Source organism: Tachyglossus aculeatus, chromosome 2, assembly GCF_015852505.1.
Source record: "Tachyglossus aculeatus isolate mTacAcu1 chromosome 2, mTacAcu1.pri, whole genome shotgun sequence".
Classification (NCBI taxonomy): domain Eukaryota; kingdom Metazoa; phylum Chordata; class Mammalia; order Monotremata; family Tachyglossidae; genus Tachyglossus; species Tachyglossus aculeatus.
Genome location: NC_052067.1, coordinates 43,962,414 through 43,986,555, shown reverse-complemented (window position 1 = coordinate 43,986,555; position 24,142 = coordinate 43,962,414). Strand labels below are relative to the sequence as shown.

The 24,142-nt window shown below is 47.3% G+C and overlaps 1 protein-coding gene across 2 annotated transcripts in view; it reads right to left on the bottom strand.

Moving 5' to 3' along the window:
- The window catches only part of PHF10 (PHD finger protein 10), a 32,229-nt gene that overhangs the window by 7,769 nt on the left and 318 nt on the right, over nt 1–24,142 (bottom strand). The window contains exons 2-8 of one of the 2 annotated variants that reach the window (XM_038741574.1): nt 11,950–12,056; nt 8,555–8,685; nt 6,517–6,600; nt 5,357–5,490; nt 3,839–3,988; nt 3,269–3,378; nt 1,890–2,043 (exon numbers count right to left, since the gene is read on the bottom strand). In XM_038741574.1, the coding sequence (XP_038597502.1) occupies nt 1,890–2,043; nt 3,269–3,378; nt 3,839–3,988; nt 5,357–5,490; nt 6,517–6,600; nt 8,555–8,685; nt 11,950–12,056 (870 nt within the window). The remainder of the gene's footprint in view (nt 1–1,889; nt 2,044–3,268; nt 3,379–3,838; nt 3,989–5,356; nt 5,491–6,516; nt 6,601–8,554; nt 8,686–11,949; nt 12,057–24,142) is intronic. The other variant, XM_038741575.1, reaches the window with a different exon arrangement.

The following is a 24,142-nucleotide window of genomic DNA, read 5'->3' as shown; positions in this document are numbered from 1 at the left end:
GTCACCGCTGCCATCACCAACCCAGCACCCTAAGACGGGCTGTCTGGTTGAATCAAAGTCACTAAACTTGGGAAAAGCAGCAGTGGAAAGTGCCTGTGGACTCGGCCTCGGTACAAAACCTATAAAAACTGGTCCCACCGAGTTTACCCAGCCCCTGCTGCGGCTCAAGAATCTTGGCAATGGTCTCATCCCTGGAACACCCTCCGGGGAGTGAGGGGGAAAGACAGCTATAATAATAATTAGCATTTGTTAAGCGCTTATTATGTGTCGGACACTGTAGCGCTAAGGTGGACACAGTCCCTGTCCCATGTGGGGCTTAGAGTCTCAACCCCCATTTTACAGATGAGTTAACAGAGGCGCAGAGAAGTTAAGTGTCTCATCCAGGGTCACACAGCAGACAAGTGGTGGAGCCGGGATTGGGTAGGGAAATGTCACTGTTTACTGTTGTATGGTACTTTCTCACGCACTAAGTACAGTGCTCTGCACATAGTAAGCGCTCAATAAATACGACTGAATGAACCCATGACTTTCTGTCTCCCAGGTCTGTGCTCTATCCACCGTGCCACACTGCTCACGGCTTGTCCTCCCTGGGCTCCAAGGATGGAGCAAGAGGAAAAAAGCCTCTGGCTTAGCCCCGGACCATCCAGGAACAGCAAGAGAAACCTCGCGGGCATCGGGCCGGTAACTGCAACCTGGTGTCGGGGCAGGAAGCAGAGGCAAACATCTTGGCCAAAATGCCGTTGGGATAAATCCCACTTGGTGCCAATCCCAAAGGGTGACCTAGTGCCCCGGTTATCAAAATCTGGCAGGTGTGAAAACTCTACAGTAAAGGAATTGCTAAACCCACAGGGACATAAATCACCCGTCCAATACTGAAATACATTCTGTTGGGTGACATTCTTGAAAACCTAAATCGATCCACCAGCAACCTCAAACAAAGAAACACACACAAAAAAAGCCCTTCACTGCAGTTACGGTAACGGAGAGGATTAGAATTAAAGTCATCGATGGGTCTAGGGTTAGGTTCATTCATTCATTCATTCAATTGTATTTACTGGGCGCTTACTGTGTGCAGAGCACTGTACTAAGCGCTTGGGAAGTCCAAGTTGGCAACATATAGAGACGGTCCCTACCCAACAACGGGCTCACAGTCTAGAAGGGGGAGACAGACAACAAAACCAAACATATTAACAAAATAAAATAAATAGAATAGTAACAATGTACACGCAAAATAGAGTAATAAATCTGTACAAACATATATACAGGTGCTGTGGGGAGGGGAAGGAGATGGGGCGGGGGGGATGGGGAGCGGGAGAGGAAGGAGGGGGCTCAGCCTGGGAAGGCCTCCTGGAGGAGGTGAACTTTCAGTAGGGCTTTGAAGGGAGGAAGAGAGCTAGCTTGGCGGATTTGGGGAGGGGGGGCATTCCAGGCAAGGGGGAGGACGTGGGCCAGGGATCGATGGCGGAACAGGCGAGAACGAGGCACGGTGAGGAGGTTAGCGGCAGAGGAGCAGAGGGTGCGGGCTGGGCTCTAGAAGGAAAGAAGGGAGGTGAGGTAGGAGGGGGCGAGGTGATGGACAGCCTTGAAGCCAAGAGTGAGGAGTTTTTGCCTGATGCGTAGGTTGACTGGTTGCCACTGGAGATTTTTGAGGAGGGGGAGTAACATGCCCAGAGCATTTCTGCACAAAGATGATCCAGGCAGCAGCGTGAAGTATAGACTGAAGTGGGGATAGATGAAGTAGCTACGGATACCCGTGATCGGTTCTGTCGACACTGGACACTCGATTTGAAAATAACTGACGTTTAGAAATTGTGGTTTTTGACAATTCGTTATTTATCCAGAATTCCTCCAAAAGGGGAAAATACGCATCTCCTGCAATTTTATCTCACCGAAGTGCCTTTGTTTTTTCTTTTCTCATCACCTCGTCCCTCTTCTGCATCATCTGAATCTCCGTCGCTGTCTAAAGCAGGCAGCTCTGGGTCCAGAGGGGGCTCATACAGTGCTGTGTTTAACGGCAAATAACGCAGTTCATCTGGCGAGTACCTAAAGTCCAATGATAATAATTTTCCTAATACCAGTCACCATTAAAACCCAATGCAATGTCTACAGAATTTTGAGACAACGTGCTATTTTCCTTATTCATTTAAACGACGGTATTTACTGAGTGCCAACTACATGCAGAAAACCATATGAAGCACTTGAAGAGTACACTAGAAAGCAAAACACACATCCCCAGTTGGCAAAGAGTTGACAATTTAACGGGGGAGTCGGGCCGATACAAAGTAGTTCCAAACAGTGGGGGAAAAAGCAAGAACCAGAATAAAACTGATAACACAAACATGCCGGGATGAAATAAGTGAAAAAATGAATGTACATAGATGCGTAAGTAATGACGGAGGGAAAAAATGAATATGTGCTCCGGCTTGAGTGAGGATCTGAGCTTCTGGGACATGGAGGACGGGAAAAGAAGGATGAGTGGATTCAGGAGGGAAGAGTTTGAGAAGTTCAGTTGGACACGTGTTGAGTGTGAAGTGCTGGCAAGTAGAGAGATATCTTGGATATTGGTGAGAGGGAATGTGAGATTTCTTTAGCTGGAGAGAGGTCAGGGCTAGTGACACAGCTTTGGGAATCATCAGCACACTTTAAACGTGCTTCATATAACTGAAAAAAGTAAGCTGGCTCATTCTTGCAATGCTGGCTATGCAAAATACATTATCATTAATACCGTCAAATTGAGTCACGGTTTAACCTGCTGCCCTTTCAGGGAGTTAAATTTCGATAACGTATGAAAAAATTGTCACTGAGGAACTTGAATTCAGTGGTAATCCAACCCATTCCCCCACTCCAACCCAATTTACCCAAATGATTCTGCTGTATTCTATTACCTTCTACAGCCTATTTTGATTTTCATCTCACATAATTTCAACAGAGGAATGGAAGTGTCTCCAGAAAAAGACAAAACTTTAATAAAGCTAAAAATGCAAATGTTTGAAACACGGCAGGAATTATTTTTTATTTACCATTCAACCCAGTTTGCTTAACACCAGACCTATGTGAATGTTCTAGCTGCCCGGGAAAAAACCTGGGGTTCTCTGGAAGTGGAGATGTTATGAGGAGAGGGGGACGGGCACTAGGATACTATATCATTAAAAAGCAGATTCAGCGCCTATGTTGGCCACCTCTCTGCTCTTTCTTTCTTCCTACCTCTGGGTACTCCGCTAACGCCCAGGAAACAGCCACTACAAATAAAAATGAAAATGAAAGATACCTTTTATAATACTCCTGGAACTGTCCCGGTATGAGGGCCACTGGATAGGAACTGACCTTCGTTCGCTCTGAAGGCAAGACTTTGTATTTTCCTTGGGGCACTTGAATAACCTGCATCATATTTAATACCAAAAGCAGATCGCTGATTTTCATGAGTAGAAATACTTCAGGCAAAGAACAGCAGAGTTACCTATTGCAAGAGGCCACCTGTCCTCTCATATAATTTATCCTTTCACATAATCAACCATATAATCATACGTCAAAATGAAAATGATTGGTTGATTTAATTTCATATAGATTATCAATATTATTTAATATTGTAAGATTGTAAGGAAATCAGAATTTTCGGAAGACATACATCACCAGTATTTACTGAGCACGAACTGAGTGCAGAGCAGTCTACTAAGCCCTGAGAGTACAGTAGAATTCTTTTCTATAATAATAATAATAATGATGGCATTTGTTAAGTGCTTACTATGTGCAAACCACTGTTCTAAGTGCTGGATGATAAATGATAAATGGCTATAATGATAAACTACTCATATTTATCAAGAAATTTAAAATAGCCTACGTGCGTCTGTAAATCAAAATAAGCTCTTCTTTCTTCCATTCGCTCCCGGTTTAAACTGCTGTTGAACTCGGCCGCTTTTTTGGCCGCTTTCTTAATGTACTCTGGAACTTTGCTGGCTTCCACTTTCTGGGTGTTTTGCTGTTGCATTTGCTGAAATGAGTGAGAAATTTGATCAAGGAGAAAATTAAGCTGCAGTCAACTTGACAGTGGAGTACTTATTTCGACAGTACGTACGGAGAGCCTACCGGTTGCGGAGCTCTGTTACACATCAATCAATCAATCAATCAATCGTATTTATTGAGCGCTTACTGTGTGCAGAGCACTATACTAAGCGCTTGGGAGGTACAAGTCGGCAACACATAGAGACAGTCCCTACCCAACAGTGGGCTTACAGTCTAGAAGGGGGAGACAGAGAACAAAACCAAACATACTAACAAAATCAAATAAATAGAAGAGATATGTACAAGATAAATAAATAAATAGAGTAATAAATATGTACAAACATAGGATGCAACAACAAAAGTGGTCCGTACAATCTAGTGACTGTAAAACCCGTTGCCAAAGCCCACTGTGTGGTCAGAACAAACTCAAAAGGGCTTCTTCATGATAAAACTTCTTTATTTTAGAGCACGAGCCCCCTGAAGGACAGCGATGCTGTCCAATTCCCACATTACTACTACCACCACCACTACTCCTTTATATTCTAAGTGATATCCCTTGCTTCAAGCATGGCATACCAAGAATTACACTTCTCTGAGCCTCAGTTACCTCAACTGTAAAATGGGGATTAAGACTGTGAGCCCCACGTGGGACAACTTGATCACCTTGTATCCCCACCACCGCTTAGAACAGTGCTCTGCACATAGTAAGCGCTTAACAAATGCCATTATTATTATTATTATTATTATTCCAGTAGCTGGGGCCCCACTAAATCCAACATAAGTGAATGAATCCTCACAAATGGACGCTGACAATCCCGTGAAGGGGGAAAAAGGCATTAATAAGAAAACAGACACAGATAAATGAAACGGATAAAAACAGGCTTGGGCTAACCAGTCATTTTGATGATACAACAGACTTCAGTTGTAATCACTTGCATAAAACTGTATACAACGTGTCATAAGGCAGGGGCCCCTATTTAATAGGTATGTCCTAGTAGAGAGAAGATTAGGGTTTGGGGAAAGGTAAACAAGTTCTACGTTGTCCAGTCAGTCAGTCAATGATACTTGTTGAGCGCTTACTGTGTGCAGAGCACTGTACTAAGCGCTTGGGAGAGTACAATACAGGAACGTGTCAGATACATTCGCTGCCCAAAGCGAGCTGACAGCATTTATCCCTAAATCCTTGGGTTTTTCTCATGGACAAATTGTAGAACTTGGATTCCAAGTTCTTTTGGCAACCCAATCTCCACCACTGCAGCAACAATCCCGAGGCAGAGGATCTACCGGAGAGTCTAATAAGCCGATCCCTCCTGGCCCACTCAAGAGAAAAAGACCTGTAATCACCCAGATTACTTACAGAATACTCCTTATAATGGTCTGTTATTCGTTGGCGTTCTTTCTCTTGCAGAATAACCGAATATTCAGCATGTTTAGCAGGGTATTCTTTAATCATCAGATCGATAACTTCGTCGCTACGCAACGCTGTTAAACCTGGATTAGATAAGGAGATGAATGACTCACCCCAGCAACCTGGGTTTCAGCTCATAAAGCCGTTTCCTCACAGTGAATTACAGTTTGGCATCAATTTAGTTGTAATACTACTTGCAAGATCAGAAAGATGAACGACCAAAATAAGTTAAGGTCATTTCAGATTTTGATATCAAGTAGAGTGCAAAATGGGCAACTGAATTACAAATTTCCACCTGCGGGTATTTTTACGTATACATTAACATACATTTAGAAAAACTTTCTGAAATGGACATCAAAGAGAGCACAAAAGTTTTGTAAATCCCTCGCATTTCTGTTATCCATTTAAAAACGTATATGGAAAGAAACAATAATAATAACAAGAATAATAATGATTGTGGTATCTGTTAAGTGCTTACTATGTGGCCTGCACTGTGCTAAATGCTGCAGAAGATATAAGGTAATCAGGTTCCACATGGGGCTTACAGTAAGAAGGAGGGAGAACAGGTATTGAATCCCCATTTTGGAGATGAGGAAACTGAGGCCTAGAGAAGTTAAGTACCTTGTCAAACATCCCACAGCAGATGAGTAGCGAGCTGGGATTAGAACCCAGGTCCTCTGGGTCCCAGGCCCGTGATCTATCCACTAGACCATGCTGCTTCTCTACATTAGAAAACAGCTGAGAAATAATGTTTGCACCAAACTGAGGCAGTGAATCTTATCTGTTCATATGTCCAAACTTCTTTCATAGAAAATTTACTCACAAACTAACCGGTGTTTTTAAAAGATCAGTCCATCTTTGGAGAATTGAGTCAATCGGTTTTCCAAAAGGGCAGAATCCTCCCACCCTCAAAATGTAATAACAACAAATGCCGGCATGTTGTAAAATTTATGATCAGAGTTTTTCTTTCCATTTCCAATAAACAACAAAGCATGGGTCAGGCAATTCGGCTCTGGCTAAATACAGTTTCCAGTATTTTAGGAATCGATTGAATCCTTGCGACATTACTTCTTCAACAGTCAGTTTGCAATGTCATATTAAGAAATTACCTAGTGTACACTGAGTCTCTGTGATGACATTTAATTCCCTAAGGTACAATTTCTCCTTGTGAGACAAATCTCGTCGCTCTAAATCTCCAGAAAAAAAAGAAAACATTTTTTTAAATTATGAAATGCAACATTTCCCAATCCGATAAAACATTTTATAAAAATAAAATAAACTATGCATTGCTATTCTTAATCAGCATATTCTAGCATAAGAAAACAACAGAATTAACAACCGTAAAAATGATTCCAAGGTCATGTTTTCTCCAAATTTTTTATTTATAATAAGCACAAAAGGATCACCTGCTTTACATATATTTAGTATAAACAAATATATAGTGTACATATTTCATGTGTATAAATTCCTGCCCCAATGTGAAATTTTGCTGCATGATCTGGGTAGAACAAGATTCGTTCATTCGATTGTATTTATTGAACGCTTACTGTGTGCAAAGCACTGTGCTGAGCGGTTGGGAGGGTACAATATAACAATAAACAGACACATTCCCTGCCCACAGGGAGCTCACAGTCTAAAGGTGGAATGATAGAGAACAGAGATGTATAACATGACCATGACTAAATCCCAGCACCAAGGCTCAGTGAATTTTCAGGAATTATACCCTCCAAAATACTAACTCATTAGCATCATATAAGGAACTAACTGTCATTGCTTAAAGCACACTGGTTCCCCTAAGCGTTTATCCGGCAACGGTGAATTTGAAAGTTCTGATTTTATTCTATTTAATGGTCCTCCCCAAAGACTCCAACACAGTGGAGTCTGAGCAGTGAAGTTTTCTACCCAAAGAACCAGGCAGAGCTTCTTGTGTGACCGACAGGTGCAGGAGGAATTCTGAAAATAGCTGGACGATGAAAACTTCAGCAGCTATCAAAGAGGCTACCCTGGTAAGCCCCTTCCTTCCTCTCCCCCTCGTCCCCCTCTCCATCCCCCCCATCTTACCTCCTTCCCTTCCCCACAGCACCTGTATATATGTATATGTTTGTACATATTTATTACTCTATTTATTTATTTATTTTATTTGTACATATCTATTCTATTTATTTTATTTTGTTAGTATGTTTGGTTTTGTTCTCTGTCTCCCCCTTTTAGACTGTGAGCCCACTGTTGGGTAGGGACTGTCTCTATATGTTGCCAATTTGTACTTCCCAAGCGCTTAGTACAGTGCTCTGCACATAGTAAGCGCTCAATAAATACGATTGATGATGATGAGGCGGGCACGTTGGCCGGATGCGGGTTTCGTTTATACCCTCCTGCTCACTTGTTTTACCCGCTGTCCCATATGGAACACGATCGGCAGCGATGAGAAAATGCACCAGCGCTCCAATCGATTCCTTCGTGCAGATTCCTGGCCCCAGACTTTTCGGGACTAAATTGAATCCTTGGCCTATATGGGAAGATTCCATCATACAATACTACAAAAGATAGATACTGCTCACGATAAGGTCAGAAAAGCCCAATGTAATTCTTGAGGGCAGACAACTTGAAACACCCTTTTTTGTCTGTTCATGCAAACCTTTAATTTCATCAGACGTGGCCCTGCTAACTCCTCTGTGGTCTATGTCCATTGTTTCCAAATCATCTTTAGTCCATCAGTGGTATTTACTGAGCGCTTACTGTGTGCAGGAGCACTGTACTAAGCACTTGGGAAGAAAAATACAATTCAACAGAGTCAGCAGATGCCATCCTTGCCCACAAGGAGCTTTCAGTCTTCATTCAATCGTATTCTTCAGGGGGAACCAGACTTGAAAACAGATTAGGGATAAGGGAAACAGTACAGTATCAAAATATTTACATAAGTGCTATGGGGTTGGGATAAGTAACAAAGTGCTTAAGGGGCTCACAGCCGTAACCCACTGAACCAATGGCCAATATGCAAAAACACAACTATAACATTGGGGCAGGAATGCTATATATATATATGTGTGTGTGTGTGTGTGTGTGTGTATATATATGTATCTATGTATGTATATGTGTGTGTGTGTGTGCACATCAGATTAACACATCTATAAACTGGAACCCAAATACCTGGATATTTCCGCTTAAATGACGTCACCCCCAAGTATTCACTGACTTGTTCCTGAAGCATGTAATATTCTCCGGTTTCATCAGGTGGCCATTTATATTCTATCAGATTTTCTGCTGGAAAGTAGCTAAAGCTAAACGTAGAAACATTTCATATAAAGCACCATAGTTTCAAAACACTGGTCTTCAACATTTTCGTTTTGCACGGGGTTAGATTTGGGGGAGCGCTTTGTAAACAAGTCAGGGAATTTTGTTACGACTGGCAATAGGAAAATCAGGCTTGGGACTGTTGCGTGCCAAAATCTAAAATTGAACTTAATAAAATGCGAATACTGTTTATCTTACTCTAGACTGGAAGCGTCCTCTAGTTTGTAAATTTGCTGTGGGCAGGGAACACGTCCACCAAGGTGGGGTGAATAAAGGGCATCGATACAAGCTCAAGTGTGAGGCAGAAGGGAGGAGGAGTAGGGGAAACGAGGGCTTAGTCAGGAAAGGTCTCTTGAAGGAGATGTAATTTGAGTAACGCTTAAAAGGTGTAAATGAATGTAACCGTGTCCAACCCAATTTGCTTGTATCCACCCCAACGCTTAGTACAGTGCCTGGCACATAGTAAGTGCTTAACAAACGCCGTTAACATTATTATTATTAACAAATGCCATTATTATTATCCACCAACATGTCACCTGACTCACTCCCTTTACTCACCACCGCGCCCTCCCCCTCCAAACCCCCAGCAAGCTGTAGTGAGGAGCAGCATTGCCTAGTGTATAGAGCACAGGACTGGGAGTCGGAAGGTCATGGGTTCTAATTCCTGCTCTGCCACTTGTCTGCTGGGTGACCCTGGACAGGCCATTTAACTTCTCTGGGCCTCAGTTACCTCATCTGTACAATGGGGATCGAGACGTTAGCCCCACAAGGGACGGGGACTGTGCCCAACCCGATTTGCTTGTATCCATCCCAGCGCTTAGTACAGTGCCTGGTACGGAGTAAGCACTTAACAAATACCATCATTATTATTAGTATTATTATTAACCCCCAACACTTATGTATATAACCTGTAATTTATTTATTTATATTAATGACAGTCCCCGCCTCTAGACTGTGAGATCGTTTTAGGCAAGGAGTGTGTCTATTATATTGTTGCATTGTACTCTCCCAAGCGCTTTGAACAGTGCTCTGCAAACAGTAAGTGCTCAATAAATACGATCAAGAGTTGATTACCAACTCTTTTATATTGCACTCTCCCAAGCTTTGTACACAGTAAGCACTGGATAAATATGATTGATTGATTGATTGATTGATTAGATTAATGGTCAGCAAGAAGCCACTAGGTTGCTAAATGAATTTTTGAAACTGGAATAGCTTCTTGAAACAGAACTAGGGCCCCTGACCTGACTAATTCTATAGGGGTATATCAGTCAGGAAACCTCAAGAGGCCCAGACTAATTCAGCATATTCAGTAAATATGCTGAAAAGCGCCAAGATCCTGCACCCCCGTCGGCTGACAAATGAGCAGGAGTAGCAGTTGAAGCGTGCTCTGTAAACGGCTACAATTCACGGCTTTGCAGTCCAAGATTCAGGACCTGCACAAGAGCTCTGAATTCCTATTCCACCCTCCACTGGTCAGTCCTTATCATCTGAAAAAGGAGTAGGATTCCAGCACTTATACCTAGACTATGAAGTAATAATAATAATAATAACAATACTACTTACTATGTAGCAGGTACTGTTCTAAGGGCTGAGATGGATACAAGCAAATCAGATTGGACACAGTCCCTGTCCCACATGGGGCTTCGGAGTCTCAATCCCCATTTTACAGACGAGGTAACTGACGCCCAGAGAAGTGAAGTGACTTGTCCAAGGTCACCCGGCAGACAAGTGGTAGAGCCTGAATTAGAACCCAGGTCCTTCTGAATCCCAGGCTCGTGCTGCTTCTATATGGTTCAGCTTCAATGGTATTTAATGAGTACTTACTGTGCGCAGAGCACTGTATTAAGCACTTGGAAGAGTACGATACAAAGAGTTGGTACACACGGATCCCTGCCTTCAAGGAATTTACATCTGGAGAATAAGGTGAGGGGCATTTACCATTTGAATAATGGGTTTGTGGGACCAAAAGGGCAAACTTCAAGCACAAATGCAATCGTGGTAAAACAGGAGTTCAAGACATCTGCCAGCCAAGATTCATGGAAGCCTGGAATTATGTTATAGCAACAAGGAAAAGTTACCTGCTCCTAAATGAAACTTTGCACCCATGGGAAATATGCTCTTTGCCAAACGTACACATATTTAAATGGGAACATATTTTCAACCCAGGCAGTTTCAAGAATTGTCATACACAAGGGACCCCTGAGAAAGTCTGAACGAAGAAAAATGCTCTACTCTTTCCTTTCTTTATCAATGTTCCCAACTTCCTTGCCTCACTGAATCCCTCCTCTGGCTTGTGACTCCTTTCCTCCCTGTTACACGGGGGCCTGAGAGAGAGCAGGACAAGGTCCTTCCACCCCAGACAGAGGACAAAGACGGCCATGACTGACCCAACAGTCAGCAACAAGGGAGGCTCAGGAATGGTGTTCTCCGGTCCCTTTAATAATCGTGTATTCATTAAGCGCTTACTCTGTGCTAAGGGCTGGGGAAGGTACAAAATAATCACATTGGGCACAAGGAAAAGGTCCAGTGACTTTGGCCTTTAAACCACCAGTGAACTGGGTGGGCTGCTAGAGGGGAAGCTGCTTGAGGGGCATCAAGCCCCTCTGCTGTGGCACCCAATAATTGGAAGAGATTTTTTGCAAACTGCTTTACTTTCCATGAAGCAACTTGGTGGGCACTCAAATGTTTGTGGTACTGTGCATCAATCCCCTGAGAGAAAGGCATTCTGAGGCCAATAAGGATAATAATAATAATAATAATAATGGTATTTGTTAAGCGCTTACTATGTGCAAGGCACTGTTCTAAGCGCTGGGGGATACAAGGTGATCGGGTTGTCCCACGTGGGGCTCACAGTCTTAATCCCCATTTTACAGATGAGGTAACTGGGGCACAGAGACGTTAAATGACTTGCCCAAAGCCACACAGCTGACAAGTGGCAGAGGCGGGATTAGAACCCATGACCTCTGACTCCCAAGCACGGGCTCTTTCCACCGAGCCATGCTGCTTCTCAGATGCAGGAATGATGATGCAGGAAGGATGATGACGAACGAGCGTGAACTGTAAAGAGTAGCTTCTAAACCATGACATAACTGACCTCACGGAGCAAATAGGAAAGGGAAGCACCGATGCACGGGTGCAACAAGCCAACGGCACAAGCGCTTAGGACAGTGCTGTGCACCCAGTAAGCGCTCAATAAACACGACTGGATGATTGAATGACTGAACTATTAAACAATAAAATGACAATACCCAAGGTCTTGACTAGATGTTTCACAACTCCGGGAGCTATCGCCTGAGCCCATCCTCCTCCTTTTAGATGGCTGGGTGTCATCATTGGAATTTTCTTCAGTGTCATCCTGAAATTTAAAAAAAAACGGTTTCAATGACTGTTTAAAAAGAACTACTCATCTGGGTACACTTGCACGTGAAACTCGTATGTTCATAAAGCAAACTTCACCGATTCAGATTAAAGAGGATCTAGTTTGAATAACTAAATTGCCAAGGTGGTTTCCAATGTCCTTTCACTACCACAAGTGGATGGTGCCCTGTGTATCACAGAGAAGCAGTGTGGCTTACTGGAAAGAGCACAGGCTTGGGAGTCAGAGGTCGTGGGTTCTAATTCCAGCGCCGCCACTTGTCAGCTGTGTGACTTTAGGCAAGTCACTTCACTTCTCTGTGCCTCAGTTACCTCATCTGCAGATGGGGATTAAGACTGTGAGCAACCTGATACACTTGTATCTACCCCAGCGCTTAGAACAGTGCCTGGCATATAGTAAGCGCTTAACAAATGCCATCATTATTTTTTTATTATTATTACTCTGGATTACAACCATAGTGCAATTTGAGAACCCTCACTCAGCACTAATGACAGAACCACACCTTTCCCTTGAGCTTGGCGATGGACACTCCATGGATGTTGGAATAAGCACTGCCCAAAGTTTGTGTCAGATTTTCAAGGTCGCTAAACCACTAACCAAATAAATTGAAGAGCTAGGAAGGTTCAGCAACTTCAGAAGGTGTTGATGAGTTTACTGAAGATTAACCGGTATCTAGGTTTTTAAAAATTAATTTTATATTACTTTTCCAGAGGTTCTGGAACATGTTTTCCCCGAGAAAAAGCACCCCATGATACAGCCATTCACAATACCACTACACTGCCCTTTTACCACTCAACTCTCAAGGCTTCCGCGCCACTGTGACTTCCGTTCACTCAATTGTATTTATTTAGTGCTTACTGTGTGCAGAGCACTGTCTTAAGCACCTCATTGGGTTGTGGGGTGTGTGTGCTCGCGGGTGTGCGTTTGTGTGTGTGTGTATGTGTGCATACTATGCTCTTTGGTATCTGTACCAACCTCTCTTTAAATCTGGCAAAGAAGGCTAAGTGATTCAGTGCTCTCTCCACAACTAATGTCACCTATCTCCCGCTTCTTGCACCTTAACTGATGTAAAACCCAGCCTGGGTCAAATATTTCTTTCTTAAATGTAAAGTCAACCTGCCTCCCTTTACCACTAGAAAAAAAAAAAAACAAAGGAAAGAAGCAATGGGTCGAACGTCACAAATTCTGTATTAACGAATTCCGAATTGATGCAGTTTTACCGTGTACTTTTTTGAATGTATATAGGCGAAACACTAAGATTTCTAAGTATACAACTGAACAAATAAAAATATTTAGACTAGTAAGTCGTTTTCTTTATCTTGATGAACTTTGGAAAGAGCAGAATTTAACCCAAGAAGCCTAGAGATTTGATTACTTTACTTTTTCAAAATAGGATTATTCCACACAAGAAGATAATTAATCTTAGAACTCCAAACTCAATACAATTACTGTGGCATCAACACTTTTTTCAGGATTAAATACTGTTCTGCTGAATTCCCTAAGACTAAACATATTACCACCATATACAGTTGTTCTTCATTCTCATAAACCAACACTGAGTGCGTGTAAGTGTGAAAGGCCAACACACACCCAATACGGGCTGCACCATGTACACACAAAATATGATATGTTTGATGTTTGCAGCCATGGCATTGTTTGTGCTTTTTGCCTCTTAAACTTTTTAGAAAGCATCTACTCAAAAAGAGCTGCTTTCTTGGGTTCAGCATGCTATACTGGCCTATCTGTGGAAAGTGACCGCCAGGTTTCAGAAGGGACAGAACCATAAGGAGCTACTCCTTTCCTGAATTTGGCATGCTATACTAGTCTCTCCGTGGCAAATCGACTGCCAGGTTTCAGAAGGGACACAGCAACTCTGAGGAGATACTGAGCAAGTGGAGCTTAATATAATAATAATAAGAGGAGGAAGAGGAGGAGAAGTAGTTGTGGTATTTGGGGGGAGACAGACATCAAAACAATTAAAGAGGCATCAATATAAACAGAATTATAGATATATATATATATATATATACGTGAGTGCTGTGGGATGGGGAGAGGGGTTAAAGAGCAAAAGGAGCGAGTCAAGGTGGTGCGGATGGAAGGGGGAGCTGAGGAAAGGGGGCTTAGTCTGGGAAGGCCTCTTGGAAGACTTCAGAAGAGGATTAGAACCCAAGACCTTCTGACTCCCAGACTGTGCTCTATCCACTAAGTACTGAGGGGCTGCATCCACTTCAAACTCTTGCATTAGACTCCCAAATTAGACCACTGTACTGGCCTTCCGGGTTTGCCAATCATCCGTAAGCTACCGGTCTGTAAAAATGACCTAAAGTTGGCCAGGACTGTAATGCCCGTAAAATTAGGGCGGGTGCTACACCTGGATGGCAGGGTGAGAGATCCTGACTGCTCTGTATTGCAAACTGGAGTCTGTGCCTCTTCGGGTACCCACTGGGTTTTCCAACACAGGGCTCTTGCTCTCCGGGTACAAGGGCCAACAGAGGATAACTACAATCCCATTGTCCGGAAGGGAGGGAAAAGGAGGGAAGGGGAAGGGGGAATGGGGAAGGGGGCCCGGTGAGGAAGGCCGTCCGTCTCGGAAACAGGGAGAGCGGCCAGAAAAAAGGGGGCCGCCTCTCACCCGTCACACACCGCACGTTCGTGGGGAACCTGGTGCTAAATCATTCGTAGACGACCTGCTGCCCTCCCTCCGCCCATCCGCCAAGCTAGCTCTCTTCCTCCCTTCAAGGCCCTACTGAGACCTCACCTCCTCCAGGAGGCCTTCCCAGACTGAGCCCCTTCCTTCCTCTCCCCCTCGTCCCCCTCTCCATCCCCCACATCTTACCTCCTTCCCTTCCCCACAGCACCTGTATATATGTATCTATGTTTGTACATATTTATTACTCTATTTATTTATTTATTTTACTTGTACATATCTATTCTATTTATTTTATTTTGTTAGTACGTTTGGTTTTGTTCTCTGTCTCCCCCTTTTAGACTGTGAGCCCACTGTTGGGTAGGGACCGTCTCTATATGTTGCCAACTTGTACTTCCCGAGCGCTTAGTACAGTGCTCTGCACACAGTAAGCGCTCAATAAATACGATTGATGATGATGATGATGTTGAAGGAGGGCATTTTCCACATTACCCTGCCCCGTCCGTCCCGGGCCAATCAGCAGCTGCCCCCGCCTCAGCACTTTTTGTAGAAAAACGATCCGGGCAACAGAGTGAAGCTGTCACTGGGGGGAATCAGCCTCGGGGCAACACGTGAGCTGACGGATCGGAGGGTTGGAAATGGATTCACAGACTCGAGGGTTATAGGTGATGGAGGCGGGTTTATTAAGATGATAGCCCACGGAACTCACGCTAACTAACCCTCAGAAGCGAAGCTATTCCTAGGCTAACATGCAGTAAGTGGTCAGCAGAGTGCTCGGCTTCTAGAAGCTGATAAAACCGAGGAGACACCTCCGAAACTAACCCAAAAAGGCTTCTTTTTGTCCCCAAATGGGCTACCTCTCAAACCACCCCAAACGGGCTTCCCTTCAAGTTACCCCGAACGGGCTGTCAAAGAAGTACCCCAAACGAGCTACCTCTCAAACCACCCCTATCGGGCTTCAAGTTTCTGGGCCGAGTTACTAGAATACACACTCCTCAGCGCCAACGGGGCGGTCCGCTCGGTGTCTCGGCGCCACAAAAGGTCTGACGGATTGGGGGTCCCCGACTCTGGGTAGAGGCGACTCGCCACTCGGGTGTGGCGGAGTTCGTGGAGACCCCCTCCCCAGATATACCTCGCTACTTCCCGATCCTCTTCCCTCCTGTTGACCATACTTGAGGTGAAAAAGGATCGCGTGACAACAGCCATCCCCATTTTCTCATTCCGGGTCTAACTGTTCGGCCTTAATGCTCACTCAGCGTCTCCCGGCGACAGCGCCGGGAGCTTTGGGAAGCGTTAATACTTCCTATCGCTCCCTGTCAGAACCTCAGGTGCTGGTGAGCTACGGTTAGCCTGGCCAGGATTTGACTGGTCCCAGAAACATGGGCTGGAGTGGGGAGAGACAGGAGGCACGGAGGTCAGCAAGGAGGCCGATGCAGTAATCGAGATGGGAAAGGATTAATTCCTGGATTAACCTGGTTAGCAGCTTCTACGAAGAGGAAAGGGAGGATTTTAGTGTCGCTGTGAAGATTGAACCGACAGGATTTAGTGATAGATTTAATCTGCAGGATGAATGAGAGAGATGAGTCAAGGATAACACCCAGGTTCTGGGCTTGTGAGACGGCAAGGATGGTGGTGCTGTCTACAGAAGCGGCGTGGTTCAGTGTAAAGAGCATGGGCTTTGGAGTCAGAGGTCATGGGTTCAAATCCCGACTCCTCTGCCATCTGTGTGACTTTGGGCAAGTCACTTGACTTCTTCATGTCTCAGTTACCTCATCTGTAAAACGGGGATTAAAACTGTGAGCCCCCCCCCCCGCCCCCGTGGGACAACCTGATCACCCTGTAACCTCCCCAGCGCTTAGAACAGTGCTCTGCACATAGTAAGCGCTTAACAAATACCATCATCATTACAGCTATGGGAAAATCGGGGGCAGAGAGAGTTTGAGCGGAAAGATATGGAGTTCTGTTTTGGACACGTTAAGTTTGAGGTGTCCAAGTGGAGGTGTCTTGAAGGCGGGAGGAAATGTGAAACTGCAGAGTGGGAAAGAGATCAGGGCTGGAGATGTAGATTTGGGAATGGCCTGCGTAAAGGAGGTAATTGAAGCCATGAGAGTGAATGCAACTTCCTTGCAAGTCCTCTCCTCCTAACTTTCCCATCACTATAAACACCACCACCTTACTGCCTCTCAAGGCTGTAACCTTGGTATTACCCTTGACTCCCCTCTCAAGCCCCATACTCCGTCAATCTACAAATCCTGCTGTTTTATTCTCCACATCTCCAGAATCCTCACCTTCCTCTCCATCCAAACTGCTGCCACCATGCTGGTCCAAACACTTGTCATACTCCATCTTGACTCACAATCAACCTCCTCCCAGACATCTCCGTCTCCTGACTCTCCCCTCTCCAGTCCCCATTTCACCCTGTTTCACGGATCATTTTTCAGAAAATGTTACTCTGCAAACATCTAGATGTTCCTCCAAAACCTCGAATGGTTGCCTACTCTCCTCTGCATCCAGCAGAGCTTTCAGGCACTTAATCAGCTCTCTACCTCCTACTGACCTCCCTCCTCTTCCACTACACCCCAGTTCACTTACTTTGCTCCTCTGGAGCCAACCTAACAATAACAATTATTGTACTTCTTAAGCGCTTACTATGGGCCAAGCACTGTTCTCAGAACTAGGGTAGATACAAGATAGGTTGGACACAGTCCCTGTCCCACATAAGGCTCCCACTCAATCGTATTTGAGTGCTTACTGTGTGCAGAGCACTGTACTAAGCGCTTGGGAAGTACAAGTTGGCAACATATAGAGACAGTCCCTACCTAACAGTGGGCTCACAGTCTAAAAGGGGGAGACAGAGAACAAAACCAAACATATTAACAAAATAAAATAGAATAGATATGTACAAGTAAAATAAATAAATAAATAGAGTAATAAATATGTCCAAACATATATACATATATACAGGTGCTGTGGGGAAGGGAAGGAGGTGAGATGAGGAGGATGGAGAGGGGGGCGAGGAGGAGAGGAAGGAAGGGGCTCAGTCTGGGAAGGCCTCCTGGAGGAGGTGAGCTCTCAGTAGGGCCTTGAAGGGAGGAAGAGAGCTAGCTTGGCGGAGGGGCAGAGGGAGGGCATTCCAGGCCCGGGGGATGACGTGGGCCGGGGGTCGATGGCGGGACAGGCGAGAACAAGGCACGGTGAGGAGATCAGCGGCAGAGGAGCGGAGGGTGCGGGGTGGGCTGTAGAAGGAGAGAAGGGAGGTGAGGTAGGAGGGGGCGAGGTGATGGACAGCCTTGAAGCCCAGGGTGAGGAGTTTCTGCCTGATGCGCAGATTGATTGGTAGCCACTGGAGATTTTTGAGGAGGGGAGTAACATGCCCAGAGTGTTTCTGGACAAAGACAATCCGGGCAGCAGCATGAAGTATGGATTGAAGTGGGGAGAGACACAAGGATGGGATATCGGAGAGGAGGCTGATACAGTAGTCCAGACGGGATAGGATGAGAGCTTGAACGAGAAGGGTAGCGGTTTGGATGGAGAGGAAAAGGCGGAGCTTGGCAATGTTGCGGAGCTGAGACCGGCAGGTTTTGGTGACGGCTTCGATGTGAGGGGTGAATGAGAGAGCCGAGTCCAGGATGACACCAAGGTTGCGGGCTTGTGAGACGGGAAGGATGGTAGTGCCGTCAACAGTGATGGGAAAGTCAGGGAAAGGGCAGGGTTTGGGAGGGAAGACAAGGAGTTCAGTCTTGGACCTGTTGAGTTTTAGGTGGCGGGCAGACATCCAGATGGAGATGTCCTGAAGGCAGGAGGAGATGCGAGCCTGGAGAGAGGGGGAGAGAGCAGGGGCAGAGATGTAGATCTGGGTGTCATCAGTGTAGAGATGATAGTTGAAGCTGTGGGAGCGAATGAGGTCACCAAGGGAGTGCGTGTAGATCGAGACCAGAAGGGGACCAAGCACTGAACCTTGGGGAACCCCCACAGTAAGGGGATGGGAGGGGGAGGAGGAGCCTGCAAAAGAGACTGAGAATGAACGACCGGAGAGATAAGAGGAGAACCAGGAGAGGACGGAGTCTGTGAAACCAAGGTCTGATAGCCTGTTGAGGAGAAGGGGGTGGTCCACAGTGTCGAAGGCAGCTGAGAGGTCGAGGAGGATTAGGATAGAGTATGAGCCGTGGGATTTGGCCAGCAGAAGGTCATTGGTGACCTTTGAGAGGGCAGTTTCCGTGGAATGTAGGGGACGGAAGCCAGACTGGAGGGGGTCGAGGAGAGAGTAGGTGTTGAGGAATTTGAGGCAGCGCGTGTAGACAACTCGTTCAAGGAGTTTGGAAAGGAATGGTAGGAGGGATATGGGGCGACACCTAGAAGGTGAGGTGGGGTCAAGAGAGGGTTTTTTTAGGATGGGAGAGACACGGGCATGTTTGAAGGCCTAATTTCCATTTTTCACATGAGGTATCAGAGGCTCAGAGAAATGAAGTGACTGGCCCGGGGTCACACAGCAGACATGTGGCAGGGCTGGGATTAGAACCCATGACCTTCTGACTCCCCCACTGAGACCGAGTCACTGTGCTCTGTTCTCATCTCTTGCGGCTGACCTTTACCTCACTCCACAACCAACACACCTCTGCTCTCCAGCTACTCCCTAGGGCCCGTTTTCAATTCTCCCTCCACTGACCTCTTACTGATGCCCGCCCTCCCTCCCACCTGGAACTTTCTTCCCCTTCGTAACCCGCAGACCACGGCTCTCCCCATCTTCGAGGTCCTTCTGAAACCACATCTCCTCCAGGAGGCCTTCCCTAATTATCTCCCACCTTATTTCCCACCTTACTGTCACTTCAGCACGTTTGTATCATTTAGCACTCGGGTACCAATCCACCCCTTCTCCCTCAGAGCACCCCGCAACACCCACAGACACACACACCCACACTCAAGTACATATTTTAAATCACCGTTACTTCCATCTACCTATAATTTATTTTAATGCCTGCTAAAATGTATCCTCCTTGAGGGCGGCCTACTAACTCTACTGTACTCTCTCAAACACCCAGTACAATGTTTTGCACATTGTGAGAACTCAATAAATACTAGAGACCAAATGATTCATTACACTACCCCCAAAATGATCTTGAGATAACAATTAATTTTGTTCTCATCAACCATATTCTCTATTTGCAAGGGAGTAAGGGGTTTGTTAAATCATAGTTTTGTGCAAAAAAGCGATGTACAAATTGCCATGTAGGAAAAATAGATTCATTTTAAGGGATTTCATTATTTTCTTACTTTCATTCATTCATTCAGTCGTATTTATTGAGCGCTTACTGTGTGCCGAGCACTGTACTAAGCGCTTGGGAAGTACAAATTGGCAACATATAGAGACGGTCCCTACCCAACAACGGGCTCACGGTCCAGAAGGGGGAGACAGACAACAAAATAAAACATGTAGACGGGTGTCATCGTCGGAACAAATAGAATTAAAGCTAAATGCACATTATTAACAAAATAAATAGAATAGTAAATATGTACAAGTGAAATGGAGTGACAGATCTGTACAAACATATACAGGTGCTGTGGGGAGGGGAAGGAGGTAGGGTGGGGAAATGGCGGGGAGGAGGAGAGGAAAAAGGGGGCTCAGTCTGGGAAGGCCTCTCAGAGGAGGTGAGCTCTCATTAGGGGAGGAAGAGAGCTAGCTTGGCGGATGTGCGGAGGGAGGGCATGGGCCAGGGGTCGACGGCGGGACAGGCGAGAACAAGGTACAGTGAGGAGGTTAGCGGCAGAGGAGCGGAGGGTGCGGGCTGGACTGGAGATGGAGAGAAGGGAGGTGAGGTAGGAGGGGGCGAGGGGATGGAGAGAGAGCCTTGAAGCCAAGAGTGAGGAGTTTTTGCTTGATGCGTAGGTTGACTGGCAGCCACTGGAGATTTTTGAGGAGGGGAGTAACATGCCCAGAGCGTTTCTCCACAGAGATGATCCAGGCAGCAGCATGAAGTATAGACTGAAGTGGGGAGAGACAGGAGGATGGGAGATCAGAGAGGAGGCTGATGCAATAATCCAGTCGGGATAGGATGAGAGATTGAACCAGCGAGGTAGCGGTTTGGATGGAGAGGAAAGGGCGGATCTTGGCCATGTTGCGGAGGTGAGACCGGCAGGTTTTGGTGACGGATTGGATGTGAGGGGTGAACGAGAGAGAGGAGTCGAGAATGACACCAAGGTTGCGGGCTTGTGAGACAGGAAAGATGGTAGAAGACCTCAGTGCTAATACTGGCTCTAGCACTTGCCTGCTATGTGTCCTTAGGTAAGTCACTTGACTGCTCTGGGCCTCAGTTTCCTCATCTGTAACATGGGAGTTAAAGGTCCCCTCTCTTTCTCTCATGGGGCTGTGAGCCCCACTGTGGGATGCCTGTCTTCTTATCTTGTTTTGTTGGCTGTCTCCCCCACTTCTAGACTGTGAGCCCACTGTTGGGTACAAGTTGTCTCTATTGCCAAACTGTACTCTCCAAGCGCTTACTGTGTGTAGAGCGCTCAATAAATACGACTGAATGAATGAATGATAGGGACCATCTGATCCATTATCCTACATCTACCCCCAGCACTCAGCAGTGACTGGCACGAAGTAAGCACCGAACCAATTTATAATGTTTAATACAGTGCCCCAGCGCTTAGTACAGTGCTCATATTATTGTTATTATATCTCCTCCAGGAAGCCTTCCTGATTAACCTCCTCACCTTTTCTCCCACCCGTCAACTAGGGACTTGAGTTCATTACCCACCCATTGTTGGGTAGGGCCGTCTCTATATGTTGCCAACTTGTAGTTCCCAAGCGCTTAGTACAGTGCTCTGCACACAGTAAGCACTCAATAAATACAATTGAATGAATGACTAAGCACTAGGCACTCACCCCCATTCCCACTGCGCTTTTTTTAATTTACAGATTCGCACCGTTGGTCACTTTCCCTCCCTACAATTTACTTGAATGTCCATTTCCCTCCCTAGATTGTCAAGTCTTTGAGGGAAAAGAGCGTGTCTACCAACTCTCCTGTACACTCTGAAGCACTCAGTACAGTGCCCGGCACCGCGGAGATGTTCAATAAATACCACAGGGCGCAGAGCCTAGCGGACGGAGCCCGGGCTTGGGAGCCAGTAGGTCGCGGATTCTAATCCCGGCTCCGCCACTCGTCTGCTGTGAGGCCTTTGGCAAGTCACTTTACTTCTCTGGGCCTCAGTCACCTCTCCTGTACAATGGGGATCGGGACCGTGGGCCCCAAATGGGACAAGGACTGTGTCCAACCCGACTTGCTTTTAGTCATTTAATCGTATTTATTACGCGCTTACTGTGTGCAGAGCCCCGGACTAAGCCCTTGGGGAGTACAATACAACAAAGTGAGGATGCAGCGCTTAGTACGGGGCCAGGCACAAAGTAAGCGCTTAGCGAATGGCACGGTTATTCTGTTTCTCACTGAGTGTCTCCGGGCAGGTCAAGGAGGGAGGCGGGTTTCTGGGCTCGGCGTTTGCTTCAGCCAGTGTCCCCCGATGTCCCCCTTCGGGGAGGGTTTGGATCCCGCTGGGTGGGGAGGAGGGATTCCTCCCCTCGCCCCCCTCATCACCTCACAGCACCTCAGGAGGAGGCCAGACCCGGCTGCCCCTCAGGAACTCCTTCCCACAGCCCCTCAGCACTTCCACCCCTCACACCCTCTGCCCACAGCCCCTCAAGCCGTCCCTTCGCCCCCACACCCTCTGCCCACAGCCCCTCAGGCTGTCCCTTCTCCCCTCATATCCTCTGCCCCTCCACTCCTCAGGCCCTCTGTCCCTTCAGCCCTCAGCCCCTTCGGTCCTCAGGCCCTCCTTCCTTTGCCTCTCTGGCCCTCGGTCCCTCTGGCCCTCACGCCCTTCAGCCCTCTTTCCCTCAGGCCCCCTGCCCCTCAGGCTCTCCGGCCTTCAGCACTTCCGTCCCTGCTCAGTGGAGTCAGAGTCGGAGGTCATGGGTTCAAATCCCGGCTCTGCCAATTGTCAGCTGTGGGACTTTGGGCAAGTCACAACTTCTCTGGGCCTCTCAGTTCCCTCATCTGGAAAATGAGGTTTGGGACTGTGAGCCCCCCGTGGGACAACCTGATCATCTTGTAACCTCCCCAGCGCTTAGAACAGTGCTTTGCACATAGTAAGCGCTTAATAAATGCCATCATCATCATTATTATTATTATTATCCCTCTGCCCCTTCGGCCCTCAGGTCCTCCTTCCTTTGCCCCTCTGTCCCTCCGCCTCTCAGGCCCTCTGCCCCTCCAGCCCTCCTTCCCTCAGGCCCTCTGCCCCTTCGGCCCTCAGGCCCTCCTTCCTTTGCCCCTCTGCCCCTCCGGCCCTCCTTCCTTCAGGCCCTCTGCCCCTCCAGCCCTCCTTCCCTCAGGCCCTCCTTCTTTTGCTCTCTGGCCCTCAGGCCTTCCTTCTTTTGCCCCTCTGGCCCTCAGGCCATCCTTCCTTTGCCCCTCTGGCCCTCTGCCCCTCCGGCCCTCCTTCCTTCAGGCCCTCTGCCCCTCCGGCCCTCTGCCCCTCCAGCCCTCCTTCCCTCAGGCCCTCTGCCCCTTCGGCCCTCAGGCCCTCCTTCCTTTGCTCTCTGGCCCTCAGGCCTTCCTTCTTTTGCCCCTCTGGCCCTCAGGCCCTCCTTCCTTTGCCCCTCTGGCCCTCTGCCCCTCCGGCCCTCCTTCCTTCAGGCCCTCTGCCCCTCCGGCCCTCCTTCCTTCAGGCCCTCTGCCCCTCCAGCCCTCCTTCCTTCAGGCCCTCTTCCCCTCCAGCCCTCCTTCCCTCAGGCCCTCTGCCCCTTCGGCCCTCAGGCCGCCCTTCCTTTGCTCTCTGGCCCTCAGGCCCTCCTTCCTTTGACCTCAGGCCCTCAGGCCCTCCCTTCCTTTGCCCCTCTGGCCCTCCTTCCATTGCCCCTCTGGCCCTCGGTCCCTCCACCTCTCAGGCCCTCTGCCCCCCCCAGCCCTCCTTCCCTCAGGCCCTCCTTCCTCTGCCCCTTCGGCCCTCAGGCCCTCCTTCCTTTGCCCCTCTGGCCCTCGGTCCCTCTGTCCCTCCGCCTCTCAGGCCCTCTGCCCCTTCGGCCCTCTGGCCCTCCTTCCTTTGCCCCTCTGGCCCTCTGTCCCTCCGCCTCTCAGGCCCTCTGCCCCTTCGGCCCTCAGGCCCTCCTTCTTTTGCCCCGCTGGCCCTCGGTCCCTCGGTCCCTCTGCCTCTCCGGCCCTCCTTCCCTCAGGCCCTCTGCCCCTCGGAGTCCCCGGCCTTCGGCACTTTGGTCCCTCCGTCCCTCCCTCCTTCCTTTGGCTCTCCGGCCCTCGGTCCCTCCGCCCCTGGGCACTTCCACCTCTCCGGCCTTCAGGCCCTCCTTCCTTCGCCCCCCCGACCCTCGGTACTTCATTCATCCATTCAATCGCCTTTCTTGAGCAGCCTG